General features: G+C 35.8%; 1 protein-coding gene across 1 annotated transcript in view; it reads left to right on the top strand.

Annotated features, from left to right (window-relative positions):
* LOC140150874 (uncharacterized) overlaps positions 1-17,837 on the top strand; it is a 164,835-nt gene that overhangs the window by 65,631 nt on the left and 81,367 nt on the right. The window contains 2 exon segments of the mRNA XM_072173022.1: positions 13,628-13,857; positions 14,832-15,020. Coding sequence (XP_072029123.1) covers positions 13,628-13,857; positions 14,832-15,020 — 419 coding nt within the window.

The raw sequence follows: 17,837 nt of genomic DNA, 5'->3' as shown, positions 1-17,837 counted from the left end.
CAAGGAGGGCAGTGTAGAGAAATTGACAGAACACCTCAATCAAACAGAACCTACAGGCAACATCAAATTCACACACGAGCCAGAAAGGAACAAGCAGATCCCCTTTCTTGACACCCTCATAATTCGTAAGCCAGATGGTTCGGTAAAATTGCTCATCTACAGGAAACCCACCCACACAGACCAGGTTCTGAACTTTAATTCACATCATCCGTTACAACACAAGCTTAGTGTAGTCAGGACACTAATGGACAGAGCTCAACACATAGTCACTGAACCAGAAGACAGAAAGAAAGAGGAGGAACACATCCGCAAGCGTTAAGAAAGTGCAACTACCCAGACTGGTCTTTCGACAAAGTCAAACAACAACAAGCCACTAAGTCCAAGAAAACCAACAAGAAAAACTGACTCCGATAGCAAATCTAAAGGCATGGTGGTGATACCTTACATCCAAGGTATTTCAGAGAAACTACAAAGAGTGTTCGCATAAACATAACTTCTCCACCGCTATGAAGCCACACACCACCTTGAGAAAAACCCTTGTTCACCCCAAAGATAAACGCCAGACAACAGAAACAGCCGGCTGTGTTTATGAAATTCACTGTCAAAATTGTGATTTCACTTATGTCGGAGAAACTGGAAGGCTGCTGGGCACCCGCATAAAAGAACACTGCGCGGAAGCTGAAAAGATCTCCAGCAAAATCCATACCAGAGCCACCAGACTTACATCAGTATCTGACCAACACAAATCGGCTATCAGCGATCACGTAGCTACAACAAACCATATCAGAGACTGGGAGGGAGTTAAAACCCTTCACCGGGAAGACCAGAAATACCCCAGATGGATCAGAGAAGCCATTTGGATAAGACGCAGAGGGACAAAGTTATGAACAATGAGGGGGCGCCGCATTCAATCTCAGTCACGCCTATGACCACATCATCCAGAGCACATCTAGAAACACTCCATCATCTAGAAACACCAGCAGTGCATCTGGAATCACTCATACGTGATCAAGAGACCAGACCAGGTATCGAAACGTCGTAGCTCCATAAAAATGTGAGTACTGGATATGTTTCAAGAAATTTTATATTGCTAACATATTTTCAGATTATGTACAATATAGAATGCAGACATATCAAAATGTCTATAGGGTGGCTATTGCAGATAGAGCTTTCTGACTCTAATGATGTATTTTATATATCAAAGTGGAAACACAAAATTTATTTCAAATATTTTACAATTTCATTGTGGTCATAGTATGCCATTCAATAACCATCTCACCATACACATGAATGGTATTAAATAAAGACTGCACAAATAGTAACGCAGCTGTTATAAATACGCCTATAGCTTCAGAACTAATAGTTGTTTTCACAATATTTCAAAATAGAAAGAAGGATGATTTATTTACGCGTATTTTGATACCCCATCACAGGATTTTTCTCTTGTGTATGAAATAGGTTACCATATTGTGAAAAGAATTATTAGTTCTGAAGCTACAGCTGCGTTACTTTTTGTGCAGACTTTATTTCATATTTTCATATGTAATAGGTTTGAATATTTCATGCCATTTCACACCTGATCAGTGTGAAACAATAGGATAACAGGTTAAGAGGTCAGCTAGTAGCATCAAAGCAGGAAATATTGCATCGAATATATCAATTTTTAAATACTCTAAAGCTGGTCATTTTTTGCGAGTGTAATTGTTTGCGCTTTGCTTATTTCGGACTTTACTGGTTTTACTGGTTTTTAAATGTGTTTTCTTATGTATACCTATGCATAAATGAACATATTTGGACATTTTTTTATTTTTCATGATAGCTGTGTGGCGCGAAATGTACAAAAATTAATGTCCCGTGTAAATTTCCACTTTTACAGTATATTTTTCAATTAAGTTTTAATTTTGTGGATTTGAGATAGAAGTACAAACTTAAAAAGCAAATATGAGTCATTTGAACCTGCAATAGATTTTCTTAAAGAAGTGTTCCATTTCTTTTAATTAAAATTTAATTATTCATACATTCATGAACATAATAATGAAATCTAGGTCCAGTACAATTTTCAGTATACTTAAAATAACCTCTTTTAGTTGACGATATTGTATGAAAATTAACAATTTATTTCACCTGAATGACTCATGTTGGCTCATGTCAATCACATTTGTTTCGCACATTTTCAATGTTGCTATAACATGAAATTATGCAAACACCTCAAAAATGAATGTAGCAGAAAATGGTGCATGGTGTATGAATCACTTTGACTGCATATGTGTGAAGTTGACAAAATATTGGAAAAATACCTGATTAGCACGGAGGAAGAGGATAACATCTGACTTTAATAGTGCTCCATGTACATTACATATAGCTTTTACATGTTTCCGAGTTTGTCAGAGTTGATGATTTTTTTGGATTTAAATCGATTAAAAAAAAAAATTCCAAGAACTGCTATGCCCCATAATAAATTCAAAAGACCAGTGGAATGCTAGACATATGCGCAATCCTATCAGGTATTTACAAAAATTCAAAACATATTTTTACATGTGAAAATTTCAAAGAAAAAATTTAGCAAAAATCATGGGGAAGAAGATGAATTTATAGCAATAGATAAAATATCATCATAGAGGTATTGTATTTGTATCCAAAAGTTTTTATAGAATCATTAGAAATGAAGTAAAACAGTCAATTTAAGAAAGAAAAATTAACTTAGTTTATCAAATATGGTAAAAAATTAAAAAATTGATTTAAATCAGTGATTTTTTAAAAATCATGTGACATGTGATTTAAATCGTGATTCAATCAAACAACCCTGCGAGTTTTGTTTTTGTTTTATAATTGTCAAAAAAGAAATCGTAAACGCTTGTAAAATTACGCTCTGTCCTTTAAAGGCGGGTAACCTGATTGAAAATCTCATCCCCCACTTTACCTCATCAAAATGCTGAATTTGGTATCAGATGAAAGCTCATATTTTTCTCATAAACATATTGAAATTTGGCGTTCCAAATCGGTGTATTTCCGAAGAAATCATCAAAAACCTGTCGATTAGTCTCAAATAAGGTATACCATAGTTGAAACTAATTAGGCAGTTTGTTGATGATATCTTGGGAAATACACTGAGTTGGAACTTCTAATTTCAATATGTTTATGAGAAAAATAGGGTCTTTCACTTGAAATCAATATATGACATGATCATTATGATTATCATTAATAAAAACACTGTAGACTATCAATATCACACTGTATAAATGTCGGTAATTCCACTATGAATTAGTCACATTTACAAAAACATTTACATTTTCTTTTTGCATGAGTGCTAAGGGATGACATTTTATGTTATACGTAAGTTTTAAAGAATTTGATTTTCCAAATATATCAGGTCACCTTCCTTTAAATCACTATGTAGTTTATAGCTGTGAGAGCTCCGGAATTCTTCTCAAGATTGATCATACAAACTGCATGGCTAGTTTTGTAACATCAATTGTGAATTTTGTTTTATTTTTGGTCATTTTTGCCAAGCTGTAACTTAATTGTTGGAAGGTGTGGGTGGAAAGTAGGGTTGTTACTTGTGTTTACTTCATGCAAGAGTGACCACTATTGATAGCAATAAAATTATATTTGATTAATCATACTACAAGATTAAGGGAAGGGGTATGAATGTTTGGACAGTATTTATTGTGGGACATTAGAGCACATCAGACATATCGATTGCATTCTGAATACGAAGAATGGCCTTCTGATATCAAATAATTTTGATTTTTGAAATTCGCAATGTAATACACATTTTATGGCAAATCATTAAAATTGATATTTTTGATATTTAACAGTACTAAAGTAAACTTTATAAATCTGATGATTTCTACCTAAAGTGTATGTAGGTGGGATGAAAAGCCGACGATCAATTTAAAATTTTGACCTTTCGTATTGAAGATATGGATTTTTTTTCCCGAAACACCAACAAAAATTAGGCCTTTTTGGGAAAAAAATCCATATCTTCAATATGAAAGGTCAAAATTTTGAATTGATCGTCCGCTTTTCCTTCCAGCTACATACACTTTAAGAATATATCATTAGATTTATAAAATTTACTTCGAGGACTTATATATCAAAAATGTGAAAAATATCAAATTTTAATAATTTGTATTATATCGTGAATTTCAAGAAATGAAAATTATTTGATATTAGAAAGACATTCTGCGTATTCAGAATGCAATTTGATATGACTGATGTGCTCTCATGTCCCACAAAAAATACTGTCGAAACGCTTAAAACGCTCATTCCAGATCCCTTAAGCTTGAGTGTTTACTTCATGCAAGAGTAAACACTATTTATACCAAGATTTGGTTAATCATACTACTACAAGACCAGTTTTGTAACATCAGCTAGTATGAAGTTTGTTCATTTTTGGCAGTATAACTTTTGCCAAGTTGTAGCTTTATTGTTGGAAGGTGTGGGTGGCAGGTGCTCTTATGATGTCATATGTTTAAAAGCTGTGTAGGGTTGTTTTACAATCAGGGTACACAGATTGTCTCACTGGGGGTGAAAAATGAAGTGTCTAGTTTTTCCTCAATTTATTTGTTTTTGTGTTGTAGATGGGTCAAATCGGAAATCTGTAAAATTTTTAGGTGTCAAGTGTTCAGAGTTTCAAGTTATGCCAGAAACATGTTTTTGATACACACGTTTCTGTATACCCAATTTTTCGGAGAGGACACATTTTGACGGAACCCAGACTTCCAACTTTCAAACATGTGATACATGGAAACTAAGTGTAAGTGGACTAAGTGTTTATTATGAGTTTGTAGGATATATATAAGTGTTTTTCAAGAAATATAATTTTAGTCTTGGGTCAATTTTAACTATGGATTACGAGCTTGTATTCGGAGAGGACATTTTTTGACGGAATTTTCAACATAAATTTGAAGAAATGGTACAATTAATGAAACAGTCGCAATCTTACATGGTTCTCAATTTTGAACAATCATGTTTCAAACATTACTTCTGAACAGTCAAAATATGTTTTTATGTTATTGCTGGCAGTGATATTTCATTTCCAAAGTTCACAAAGATCAAATGAGACGGCTATTTTGTCCCAAAATCATGCAGAAATGTATATTTTCATCATTTGCTAAGCATTTCAAACAGTTTTTTTGTGGCTGTAGGTGGAACTAATAGGGGCCAATAATTAGGCATGTCAACTTTTAATTATAAGTTAATCCAATATTTGAAACAGGGCATAATATGGTGCTCAGCCCAAATGTACCCTGATTGTAAAACAACCCTGTACCTGATATGCAGGTAAATATTGCATGATTGGGATTGTTAGGCTAGACTTTTAACTTCATGCAAGACTGTGCACTATTTATAGCAAGATGACTAGCTGTCTGGAACGAAAATAAAATCATGGTTGCTTAAAGAGGCTACTTCTACTGAAGGGCCAGTCAGAGATTTTCATGATGAATAAAACCACTCAAAAAATAAAAGGGCCTAATTAAACAAGATACATATAAGGACAAACCATGACAAAATCTTGTAATTTCATGTAGGAATTAGCAGAGATGCTACTTTGCAGGTTTTAGCATGAATTCAGGTTTTTTTGCGAGTCCAAATTACTGCGTTTTTATTTATTTTTGGCCCGTTTTGGGGCTTTTTTGCCTGCATTCACATGCTTTTTCAGGTTTTTCACCAGTTTCAGGGTTTTTGAGTGAAACTGAGTGGCATCTCTGAATTAGGATATTCCAGTTGAAATCCATACACCCCTTATGGAAGATATGACCTTAATCTCCCATACAGGGGGTGTAGATTTCAAATCAGGTTTGAAATTTGAAATTCACACCCCCTATGTAGGAGAATAAGGCCATATCTTCCATAAGTGGTATATGGATTTCACATGGTAAACCTTGCAGTGATTCAGCGCTGTGGTTGCAGCCATATGTTTTCATTGCAATATCTAGCCGCGTCAGGGTATTCCCCTATAAGCTAGACATCATCTATATGTAGATCGCGGCAGTAGATGGTTGTTTGCATTAACGTCACAACTGTATGCACATATCTTGAGCAGATGACACTGTGTCTTGTTTTTATTGATAAGATATGACAACTTTGGATAGTGGTTAGTGTTATGGACTCAACGCCTTGTTGAAGCAGTTAACTATTATATAAATGAATAGAGATAAATGGACGGAGCTAAGATAGTTAGCATGAAGATAAATTTGTGTTGTACTTTGACCCTTTCCCTATCATTCACATTGTCATTTCCTTCTCAATATTCCTAAATAAATAAATACCATCAAACAAATCACTTACAAACTGCCCATGTCCTCAAAACATGAAAAGGTTAGTTGTATATAGAACAAGTGGACTAGGCCAATTGATTTTTTTTTACTTTTAAAAGTTTTTTATTAACCCTAATCCTAGTAGTTTTTGGCTATCGAAAAAGAAACGAGGAATGAAAAAGGAGAGAATGGAAAAGGAGAGGAAATGAAGATCAGAAGATGAACAAAGAAGTTGTCTGGCACACATATTTTTCAGTCATTTAGTTTAGACTCTTGTGCATTTTCAGCCATTGGCCATCAATTTCATGAAAGTTTGGTTTAAGAAGGGTGTTTTTGTAAAATTTTCTATTGTGCCAATTTTTTATTGTTTTTTAGTCAGATTGTTGACAATTTTCTGACAAAATTGGTGTAAATTTGGGTGTGTTTTTGTGAAATTTGGTTTAATCAGGGATATCCCTGGTTTAATGTCTTTAAAGTTTAAAGTAGTTTTTCAGAGTCCCAGCTGCAAAGTTGAGGACTCCCACCCACTTGATAACAACAGATATTTTTTTCTTCAGTCCCATGTCATCATGAATGAGGTTGAATAGTTTATAAGCAAATGAGCTATTCCATGCAGTTGAAAACCATATACCCCTATGGAAGACATTAATGTAATCTTCCATACAGGGGGTGTAGATTTCAAATGGAGTCGCGCATTTTAGGTTACCCCATTTGAAATTCACACTCCCTGTGTACAAGCTTAAGGTCATGACAGGGGTGTAGGGATGTCAACTGGAATAGCCTAATGGATCAGGCTATTCAGGTGTCTGCTACACATGCACCATTAAGTGATGAGAAAGACAGACAGTGCCATTGTAACTGTCTGTATCCATTATGTACATATGAGCCAGTGTTGCATAGAAAATTAGCACAGGATATCCCACAAATTAAAGGTGCATAATAGGAATTCAAATGTTTTACTCTAAATTTGATTATATGTAAATTTATCCTTAAAAATGTGGCATTTTTGTGATTAGGTTGTCTTTTTTGTTTGCGTTTTACACATCTATTCCAACATATTAAGCATATGAGGAAAACTATTGCGATTTTTTGGTGCAATTGTGGTGGTTTTTTTAATGTAACAGTATTTCTCTGATTCCAAACTTGAGTAACAAGTAAGTTCGAGTCTTTTACTTCTTTAAAAAAACAAATTGTTAAAAGAAAATATTTTTTGTTTGTTTTGCTTTTTTTTTTGAAAATCACACTTTTTGCATTTTTGGAAAAATCGTGGTGCGTCTTTGGCTTGTAAAATCTGATTTTCCTCCTGTGCTGAATACATTTAAATATATTTTAGGATCCTTTTCCAAAATGCGCAATTCATGTTTATCCATAGGCCTTCCTCTATGGTGTATCACTCTCGGGCCCCACCTCATGCTCATCCCCACCTGTAAATGCAACAATGAACTTACGAAAACATAGATCCACAACTCCTACATATATGTAACATATATCAGTGTAGGAATTTCACATCGTTGTAAAAATTATCATACAACAGAAATGTAGTGTAAAGCTATATAATTTCACTAGTACTGAATTTTGCTAATTCCCAATGACTACCATTTTAGTGGGTATTTCATTTGGCTAATCCACCAATTCATGTTTACAATTCAATGTAAAACTGTCTAATTTGTGGCTATTTAATTTAGCAAATTAAGGCTTCTAGGGAAGTTATCGAAATTAAATCCTTAGCGAAATTAAGTGGTTTTACAGTATTTTAAAATCCATTTTGCTTTCCAATTCCCCCATTCGGCAAGCTAAACAGCTTTGGGAATTAAACAGATAAACGTCAAAACAATTTGATTAAAAGGAACTCGATGTATTGAATGAAAGCGAGGAACTCACATAGCTTAGGGCAGGAATCCAATTGTACCTGCATTTATGCTGTGATGTGCTGTATAAGCTCTTATTTTCATGATGGTTTTATTTTCACATATTTGGAGAGTGAACCTTAGGCCTAAAAGAAATATTTGTATTGCCCTTGTTGACCAACCCTAAAATTTGACAAAATGGGTCACATTTTTTTTCATATTTGAATTTTCATATATTTGGTATAAAATTAGCAAAAAATTTTTTTACAAAGCTAGTAATTCGCACAGCACACTAGTATATTAAAAAATTAGCCTGACAAACCTGATAAGTCATTGTTTACCATCATATTTTGTGGTGAACTTGCGATTTTTGTTATTGTTTGTGGCAAAATGTTTAAAAAAAACCGATCCTGAGCTTTTAAGGGCTATACAAAAAAAAATGACACAAAATTTTAATTTTATAGCGAGTTACCTTACATCAGGCAAATTACATAAGATTACAAATAACAGAATTACGAACAATGGGCTATTCCATTTAAAATCCACACTACCCCTGTGGAAGATTTGGTTAAAGTCTTCCACAGAGGGAGTATGAATATAATTTTTGAATATAATTGACAATTGGATAACTTCCATTTGAAATACTCACTCCAGTTGTGGAAGATGTAGGTAAAGCCATAATACAGGGGGTGTATGGGTTTCAAAATGATTAACCCTGACCAATTATATTTGAAAAATATACTCCCCTGTGGCAGATATTTCCAAAATCTTCCACCGGGGTAGTATGGATTTCAACTGGAATAGCCCAAATCTGCACGCAAAAATAACCACCTGCCCTGTCTTCAAATTAGAGCAAGACAATCAGGCCATTATAAATGCAGACATATGGCAGGCTGCTTGTTGTTACCGAGATGCTGTCAGCATCATCTCTAGAACATTGGAGCAGAAACAACATCATGACTACAGGTCTGAGTCCTATACTTACAAGGGGAATCTTGGAAATTTGAATGTATGTTGCGGAGGATGAGTTTTGATACCTGTCATTCATTGTGTGTGTATGCACATTATTATTCAATCATTCTTTATTATATGAAAAACATCAAAATTATCAAAAGAATGTACAAACACCCCCAGGACACGCTGAAAACCTGCATTTGCAGGCCATCAAGCAGGCAGGAGGACCTAAAAAGGCAGCACAAAACACAATTTTATTATATAATATACAACAACAATAGAATACACATACCAACATTAATTTTTTTTAACACAACAAATGAGGACGTGGGGGGGAGGTGCAAGGCAGGAAGCAAGGGGGAGCTAGATTTTAAGGTAAGGAGCCGCGTCCCAATGGGGCTCATTATGGGCGTTCCAGATTGTAAAGCTGCTGACGAGCGCAATCTTACTAATCTCCCGGACCAATTGCTTGGAGAATTTGTAACCAGACCCCTGGACCCAATTTCAAAACAGTTCGGGTAACATTTGAAACCTTTTTGGATGATATCAGACGGCAAAGTTTGGTATTTGGTATGAAGAACAAAATAATGAAAGTTTAGCATGCATTGTTTTTTGGACATTGCATGGATATATAGAAAGCGATTTTTTCCACAAGAGCAGAGTTTTCTATTTTCTTCTTCTCTATATTCCCCTTTTTCTCTCACATTCATAATTTCCTCAATTTTGATAATCATTTCTAAGGAGCAGTGCTCCATACAGACATGAAACTGTCCCTCTTTTTAGCGGATTTGAACTTTTTATGTTGATCAAATTTAACTGTTTTCAGCCCAATATGAGCCATTTTAAAATACCCCCAATTTTAAGATGTTTTTCAGCTTTATTTGAGCATTTTCAGAGATATTTTCCTCTTTTTTCACTTAAGGTTAGTTCCAAGTCTGTCCCTACCCCCCCCCTCCCTCACACATTTTTCTGCATCCCTGGGATATTGTATTGTTTAAAGCAAACAAACAAGTGTATTGTTTTGTACAATGAAGAGTTTCTGACTGATCACAATTTTTGACATTGTTATTCTGTAAATAGAGATGATTTTTTTTCTTTTTATAAAACAATATATAAATATATTGTTGTGTACATGTGATACTATAGCCAAAATGTACCTAGAGTTTTAAAATGTTTAAATGTAGGCCTACACATGTGTCATAGACATGGCTTTGTCTTTGTGAACTAAAATGAGAACAATATTGCTTTGAGATGCTTTGAAATGCCATAGCAAAGAGGGTTATGAGTAATGAATATCTGAAAGCATAATATTATTGCAACAGTTCACTGTACCACAAATGTAGGCGTGTGTTTGTGACAGGTTATATTGAATGGTTGGTTGCAAGAAAGGCATAACTGACATGAAAGAAATGGGCTAATCCAATCTAAGTCTTCACTCCTCCCGTGGAAGATTTTGGAAATATCTTGCACGGGGGAGTGCGAATTTCTATGGAATCAGCACATTAACCACCTCCATTAGAAACTCACCCTCCCTCTGTGGAAGATTTATATGTTAAATCTGTATCAGTGGGTGTATGAAATTCAAATGGAGCTGCCGAATGTGTTCATTACATTTAAATTCATATTCCCCTGTGGAAGATATTTCCAAAATCTTCCACAGTAGGAGTGTGGATTTTTAAATGAATAGCAATGAATTTTTAATATATTGGTAAATGCAAATACCTTAAACTGTCTAACAAGTCTAAAAGGCGATATTTTAAATTGTAAGTAAATTTAGTTTGGAAACAATAAAATAAGTTAAAAAATTGAAATACAAAAATGCTTCTGTAAGATGACAAAAATGTCACATACGATTTTTTGTACTAACTGTTTGCGTATAACATCGAATTTGAATGATTGTTTCAAAAACAGACAACACAAAAAAGTTTTATGACATAAGTCAGTTAATTAATGTTTTCTGAATCTTCTAATGTAAACATGAATGTGACATCTTGATATGGATAATTTTTATGTAAAACATAGTTTTGAAATATTTTATTTCAAATCTGGTTGCAAATTTGTAATTCCATTAGAATTTGTCTTAAAAAATAGTGGTGTAATCCTATTTGAGTGGGACGGGTTAGGGTTCATGGAGGGCAACAAATGGTAATAATTATTACTTACTATTAGAGGGGTTACATCAACTTCTTTTATATAGATTGCGCTCCGGGGGCACTCCAACTTTGGAGGTGACTGTTAAGACCCCCTTTTTCAGTGTCGCTGTCACCCAAAGACCCCATATTTTTTTTACGAACACATGCTCTGTCACCCGAAGACCCCTTATTTTTCCATTTGACCTGTCACACAAAGACCCTTACAAGTTCAATTTGAACAGCAACTTTCATTACCTAGCTGGGGGGTTTACACCCCCCAGCTAGGTACTGTAATGCTCTCCGATTCTTCTTTCTTTCTTCTTCTTCTGGCAACAAACTTCAAAATGCTTCTCCTCCTACATGTTACACCCTACAATTACGTAACTTGCACATATGTATCGCCTATATCCAGTGCCCATATGGTGCAAACAGAATTGGGATCAAAGGTCATTAAAGGGCATTTTAGGTATATAACCAAATATCTTCAAAATGCTTCTTCTGCCACATATTACATAGCACAATGACGTTACTTACACATGTGCATCGGCTTTACCCAGTGCCCATACCTTGCACACAGAATTGGGGTCAAAGGTCATTAAAGGGGTAAAATCTTACAATTGCATTATCTGGACATCTGTAAGGAGTATGGGGCTCAAACTCGATACAATAAATCTCATGACCAGGGGAACATTTTGCGGGGGTCAAGTCAAAGGTCATGCAGAGGTCAAATTTTAGAAACGCATTTCCTTGACATCTGTAAGGGGCACGGGACTCAAACTTGGTGACAACAAACTTAATGATCAGGGGAACATGTTGGAACACTTTGCAGGGGTCAGGTCAAAGGTTATCTGGGGTCAAATCTTTATAACTTCATTTTCTGGATATCTGCAAGGGGTATGGGGCTCAAACTCAGTGACAACAAATCTCATGACAATGGGAACATTTTGCAGGGGTCAGGTCAAAGGTCATGTAGAGGTCAAATTTTCTAAATGCATTTTCTGGACATCTGTTAGGGATACAGGGCTCAAACTCCACAACAACAAACTTACTGACCTGGGGAACATTTTGGAACACTGTGCAAGGGTCATGTCAAAGGTCATCTGGGGTCAAATCGTAGAATTTCATTTTCTGGATATCTGTAAGAGGTACGGGGCTCAAACATGGTGACAACAAACCTCAAGACCAGGGGAACATTATGGAGCATCATGCATAGGTCAGGTCAAAGGTCATCTGGGGTCAAATTTTAGAATTGAATTTTTTGGACATCTGTTAGGAGTACGGGACTCAAACTCGGTGAAAACAAACCCCATGACCAGGGGAGCATTTTTGGAACATTTTGTAGGGGTCAGATACCTCCACAACACCAACATGCCCCAGCTAGGTTTGTGGTCTATGACCACCATTTACCACTAGTTTATCACTGATTTTGTTACTTATTTTGAAAAAGCAAAGAAATTTGAAGCCATTTAGAACTAGAAATTCGATTTTAGAGGCTTCTGTGGAGCTGTTTCGGCTCTCACCCAAAGATTCTATAAAAAAAAGGTCATGCTCTCACCCATGACCCCATGTTTTTTACATTTTGCTCTCACCGAATGCCAAAAATCATGCTCTCACCCAATGACCCCATATTTTTTACATTTTGCTCTCACCGAATGCCCCTTAGTGCGAAAGTGCCAGCCCTACACATATACCCATTTCATATTGAAGTGCCCCCCCCCGGGATTGCGCTGTTATTCGGCTCAGAAACTTTCCAAAGAAAATGGTGTTGCTTTAATTAAAGCATTTGAAGGTCAAATCTCTGTTTTAATAACATGTTGTAAAATTTAACCCTTTATTGATCAATGTTGTCCCAACTTTAACACTTTTACACTCATAATTTTACACTAACACTTTTATGCATAATTCTCTTAGGCAGAGTTTTCCCTGTATAGTCCTGTCATGGTTGACCGTAGACATTTCAAACCTAAATAATTGTATCAATTGCTGTACCATCTCAGATCCTCTCAAATCAGATGAAGTTCCTATTACTGCTGTAGTCTAACCAGCAGTGAGAGAAGAAATCTTACACTTCCCATAATGCATTTCTCCCATATCAATTTTCTGTACTGATTTGCTATCTAGTTGCAATGAACAAAGCACATGCAGATATTGCAGAAATATGTTTCTTTCTTAACTATCAAGCCATGTTTAGCCAGTCTATTATCAACATGAAAACAAAAGGAACCTGTGCAAAGTAATAGGAGTGTCATTTGATGAAAGGAGGTAATATATCATGTTGCAAAGGATTCTGGGAAGAGTAAGATATCTTCTCTGAGCCAGCAGTGAGAGAAGAAGTGTCCTATCATCCAATCGCATTCCTCCGTAAACTTGATTATCTAGGTACAATTTATTCCTAACAACCATGCGTTTGTTTTGTTTTGACCCTTGATAGAAATAGCCTCCAGCAAAGCAATGATCACCTCCTTCAAGTGTTATCCAAGGCAGTCCGTGCATCCATGGCTACGGAGGAGTCCATCAACAAACACCTGGCACGGCTGGCAGCATCTACCACTAGGCCAGCGGGGGAAGGCAGCGCTGATGACAAGGAGGGGGCGCTGTCTGGTGTAGGGCAAGGTGGGGATAGCATTGAGAAAAGAGAACAGAGAGAAGGAGCTGTTGGAGGTAAATAATAGATTCTCTTGAAAAGGGCTATTCCAGTTGAAATTCATGTACCCCTTTTGGAAGACATGACCTTAATCTACCGCACAGGGGGTGTAGATTTCAAATGGAGTCGCCCATACATGTATTCCCCGTTTCAATTCACACTCCCTGTGTGGAAGATTAATGTTATGTCTTCCATAGGGGGTGTATGGATTTCAACTGGAACAGCCCAAAGTGTGTTTGAGAACATGTCTGTTTAAAAGCAATACTGTAACATTTCCGTAAAAAATGTTTTGCATAAAATATTAGTTTTCACTGTAAAAAATGTCCCTTTTTAATGCTGGACAAATGAGGTACCACAATAAAATCACTGTTTAATTCCAGAACCAATGCATGTCACTCTGTCGGTCATGACCCCAGGTGGGACACTCAAGTTTCACAGTGTACTAATGCGTAAGCGTGACCAGAGATTTTCAAAACATACCCTAAACAGGATTTGCACTTTTGAGCAAAATACACCCTTAAACAGGAATTTAGTGCGGTTTTGCAACAAATTTTACCCCTGAAACAGGACATACCTGAAAGATACTACTAAGCAGGATTTTATCTGAAAGGTACCACCCTTACAGGTTGTTGATAAAATAAACCCTTAGTACATGTTTTTGTTTTTTTCCTAATATTAATGTTAGGGTGATGTTCCTGATGCAAAACATGCCAGGGAAACACACTTTGTGAAATATCGGGATCATTAAAATGACCCCTAGACACACCAACTAGAAGTTTTAAAATGGCCCTTTTTCTTGAAAACAGGCTTTTTAGACCCCCTAAACGGGATTTGTGCAATTCCCGCATTCTCTGAAAAGAACCCTTCACGTTTTTCTGGTCACGCATGTGTACACTTTGAGACTTGAGTGGCCCACCTGGGGTTATGTGTATCAGTTTATAACTGTACCAATAATAATATTAAGCTTTGTTAATTTTTCCCTATATAATAGGAGCCGCAGCAAGTGTGTTTGAACCCAATCAACCCGCCAGACAGCCCAGTCCTACAGGGGATACCATATTAAATGACACTAGTGTCACCTCAGCCTGGAGTGACGAGGGTTTGGACCTATCACAGCAACTTGCAGAGAGCATCTTTGCTGGACCAGACCTGGACTCCGACGGTGAAGAACTTGTATCAGGTAAAATGGCATCAAACTTGGGGTCCAGAAAAGATACCTTAGTAACCTTACCCTTCCCATAATGCATTTCCCACATTTTGATTGTCTGTACTGATTTGCTATATAGTGCAACATCGATAGTCGACAAAATGTACCTCAATGATCAGAGCACATCTAGATCTTGCAAAATATGTTTATTACTTGACTATCGACCCATGTTTAGCCAGTCTATTCGCAAAATGAAAACAAAGGGAACCTGTACAAAGTAATGCGAGTGTCATTTGATGAAATGAGGTGATGTATCATGTTGCAAAGGATTCTGGGAAGGTAAGATATCTGCTTGAGATGTATCCTTCATGCAAGCTTCCACAACATTTGCCTTAATACAGCTTTATTCCGTAAGCTATATAATCCCTGTCTTGATACTAGGTTAACTCTTGAGTAAACTTATACATGAAGGTGATACTCAAACTTGGGAAACGCTCCAAAACGATATGGCCCATACCATATACATAATATTGTGATACGATCTGATCCAATCAAAGATGATAATGAAATTGAGATATAGGCAAAAATGAAGAGCAAACGACAATGACAAACTGATAAGAATCTATGAAGTATTCCAGGGTCTTCTGGACTTCAACTGGTGGTAACTACTTGATTTTCAACTTTCCAACTATGAGTAGATTAAATTGTGTCACATGTAAGGGTGAAATTATGAGCTTTTCTACCAGGACACAGTTTTGGAAGAAAAGTGAGTCCTGGTTCCCTTGAATTTAGCCATTTTGAATTTGGGCTTACCAGGACTTACTTTTGACATGTTTTTAGATAACTTTAAATATTGAGAAACACTTTCTAGAAGCACCATCACTGGCAAGTAAACAAGCTTTATACAAGGCAAAATTAATAAGCAAGTCACAGTGCCTGTTGCCTATTTAGATTTCACCCGTGAAATTGCCCCCAAATTATACAAATTAAAAGGGCATTTTGTGATCCACGACAGCCTCATCCCCCACTTTCCTCAAAAAAAAAAAGTTAGAATTTTTATACCACTGAAACCTCTGGCTACATAATGTTTATGTACCAAAAATTTCTTGCAGATTAATTCATTTAGCAAAAATATCGTCAAATTTGAATTTCGTTCTGGTATACCAGATCAAAATTACAACAGTGGCCTATGGAGCACTGTAATACACATAATCATGCATAACTCGCAAACGCAAAATCGGAATCCACTGAAAATTTGGGAATAAGCTTTTTTCGTGGATATCTGCTGAAAAGTGTCATAAAAAGAGGATGTTAGGATGACGAAATCCTCCTTTAAGGTGAAATTGTGTCAAATTTGCCAACAGGCATATGAGGAGTACAATAAGTGAGATGCTGCGAAATGTTTTGACATGTTGTCAAAATAAATTCTTGGTTTAGAAACTTTTTTTCACAGCCAAGCAAATCTTATTTTCTTGTTATTGTTTGCACTAACTGTAAATCCAATTCATGTGCTGACTCAAAAAGTAATGTTTCACCAAGACCAATGTAAATTATTATGTAATATGACAATTTAATGGAAAATGTGATACAATAACTCACTCAGAATTATGCAATCCAATTTCCGTAGGATGTGCCAATTTCCATGGCAATGACACAGTTTCAAAAATGGGCTATTCCAGTTGGAATCCTTACCCCCTATGGAAGACATGACCTTAATCTCTCACAAAGGGGGTGAAAATTTCAAATGGAGTCGCCCATACAGGTAACCACATTTGAAGATCATGCTCCCTGTGTGTAAGATTTAGATAATTTCTTCCATGGGGTGTATGGATATTAAGTGGAATAGCCCAATGATACATTTTGCTATTTGCTGACTGGGGTATATTAACACTATGGACCACAAGAGCCTCATCCCAATGGCAAAGTCCAATAACCTCAAGTACATAATCATAGTGCAAAATTTGACCTCAAGTTGCAGAGAGTGAGTTTTTGTACCCAAATCTTAAAAAGTCATTCAATGAATGTACAAATGTATTGGGGTTTATGAACTGTTCCCCTGATAGATGAGCATGTTGTGGATCCTAGTGTAATTTACAGTTACTTAATTTGTAGGTATAGTAAAAGATAGCACTTTTAGAAGTTATTGAAAAGGTGAACTCCTTTAATGATGGAAAATATGAGTTTTTGCAATTTGAAAAATATTATTTGCTATTCATGTGGGCTTACAATCTTGTCCATCAGCTTGTTGGTTTCTTGTGCACTCTGGATTGCCTTGAAAACTGAGTGCAGCTGACAACATCAACATTGACATAAATATAGCTGTAGACAAAGACATAGATATTGAGGGTTTAGTGGCAGGAAAGCCCTATCTGCAATAGCTGCAACGGGAATTATGAAATGGGCCAGTTATGTAGGCGCCAATACATCAAATAATCATAGTGATAAAGGCTGCTTTGATATGTCTTAACATAGGCCTATAAAATAAAGCAGTTAAAAAAATTTGAAAAAAAAAGTTATAGACCCTAAATTACTTGTTATTTCCAGTTATTTACTAAGTGTTTTTACTTTTTTTTTTTTTTGGAAAAATAAAGGTTTGTTTTTGGTTTTCAAAATTGCATTTTCCACTGGTGCTTACAATATTGAATAAACACATATGTGACACGATCTGGTCCATGGCGGCAAATTTGAAATTGAGATAAATGTAAAAATATGGAGTTAGAAAACAATCAAATACATAAGTATATAGACATCAAAAAACTTCATAACTTTAGAACCAAGTATGCTAGACCTTTGGTGTTTTCAGTAAATCATAGCCTATTGTATGTATAATGTAATAATTACAGTAACTCA

The sequence above is a fragment of the Amphiura filiformis genome, chromosome 4 (genome assembly GCF_039555335.1).
Source record: "Amphiura filiformis chromosome 4, Afil_fr2py, whole genome shotgun sequence".
In the NCBI taxonomy this organism is placed as follows: Eukaryota; Metazoa; Echinodermata; class Ophiuroidea; order Amphilepidida; family Amphiuridae; genus Amphiura; species Amphiura filiformis.
Note: the sequence above shows the minus strand (reverse complement) of the source record. Positions and strands in the feature narration are given on the sequence as shown.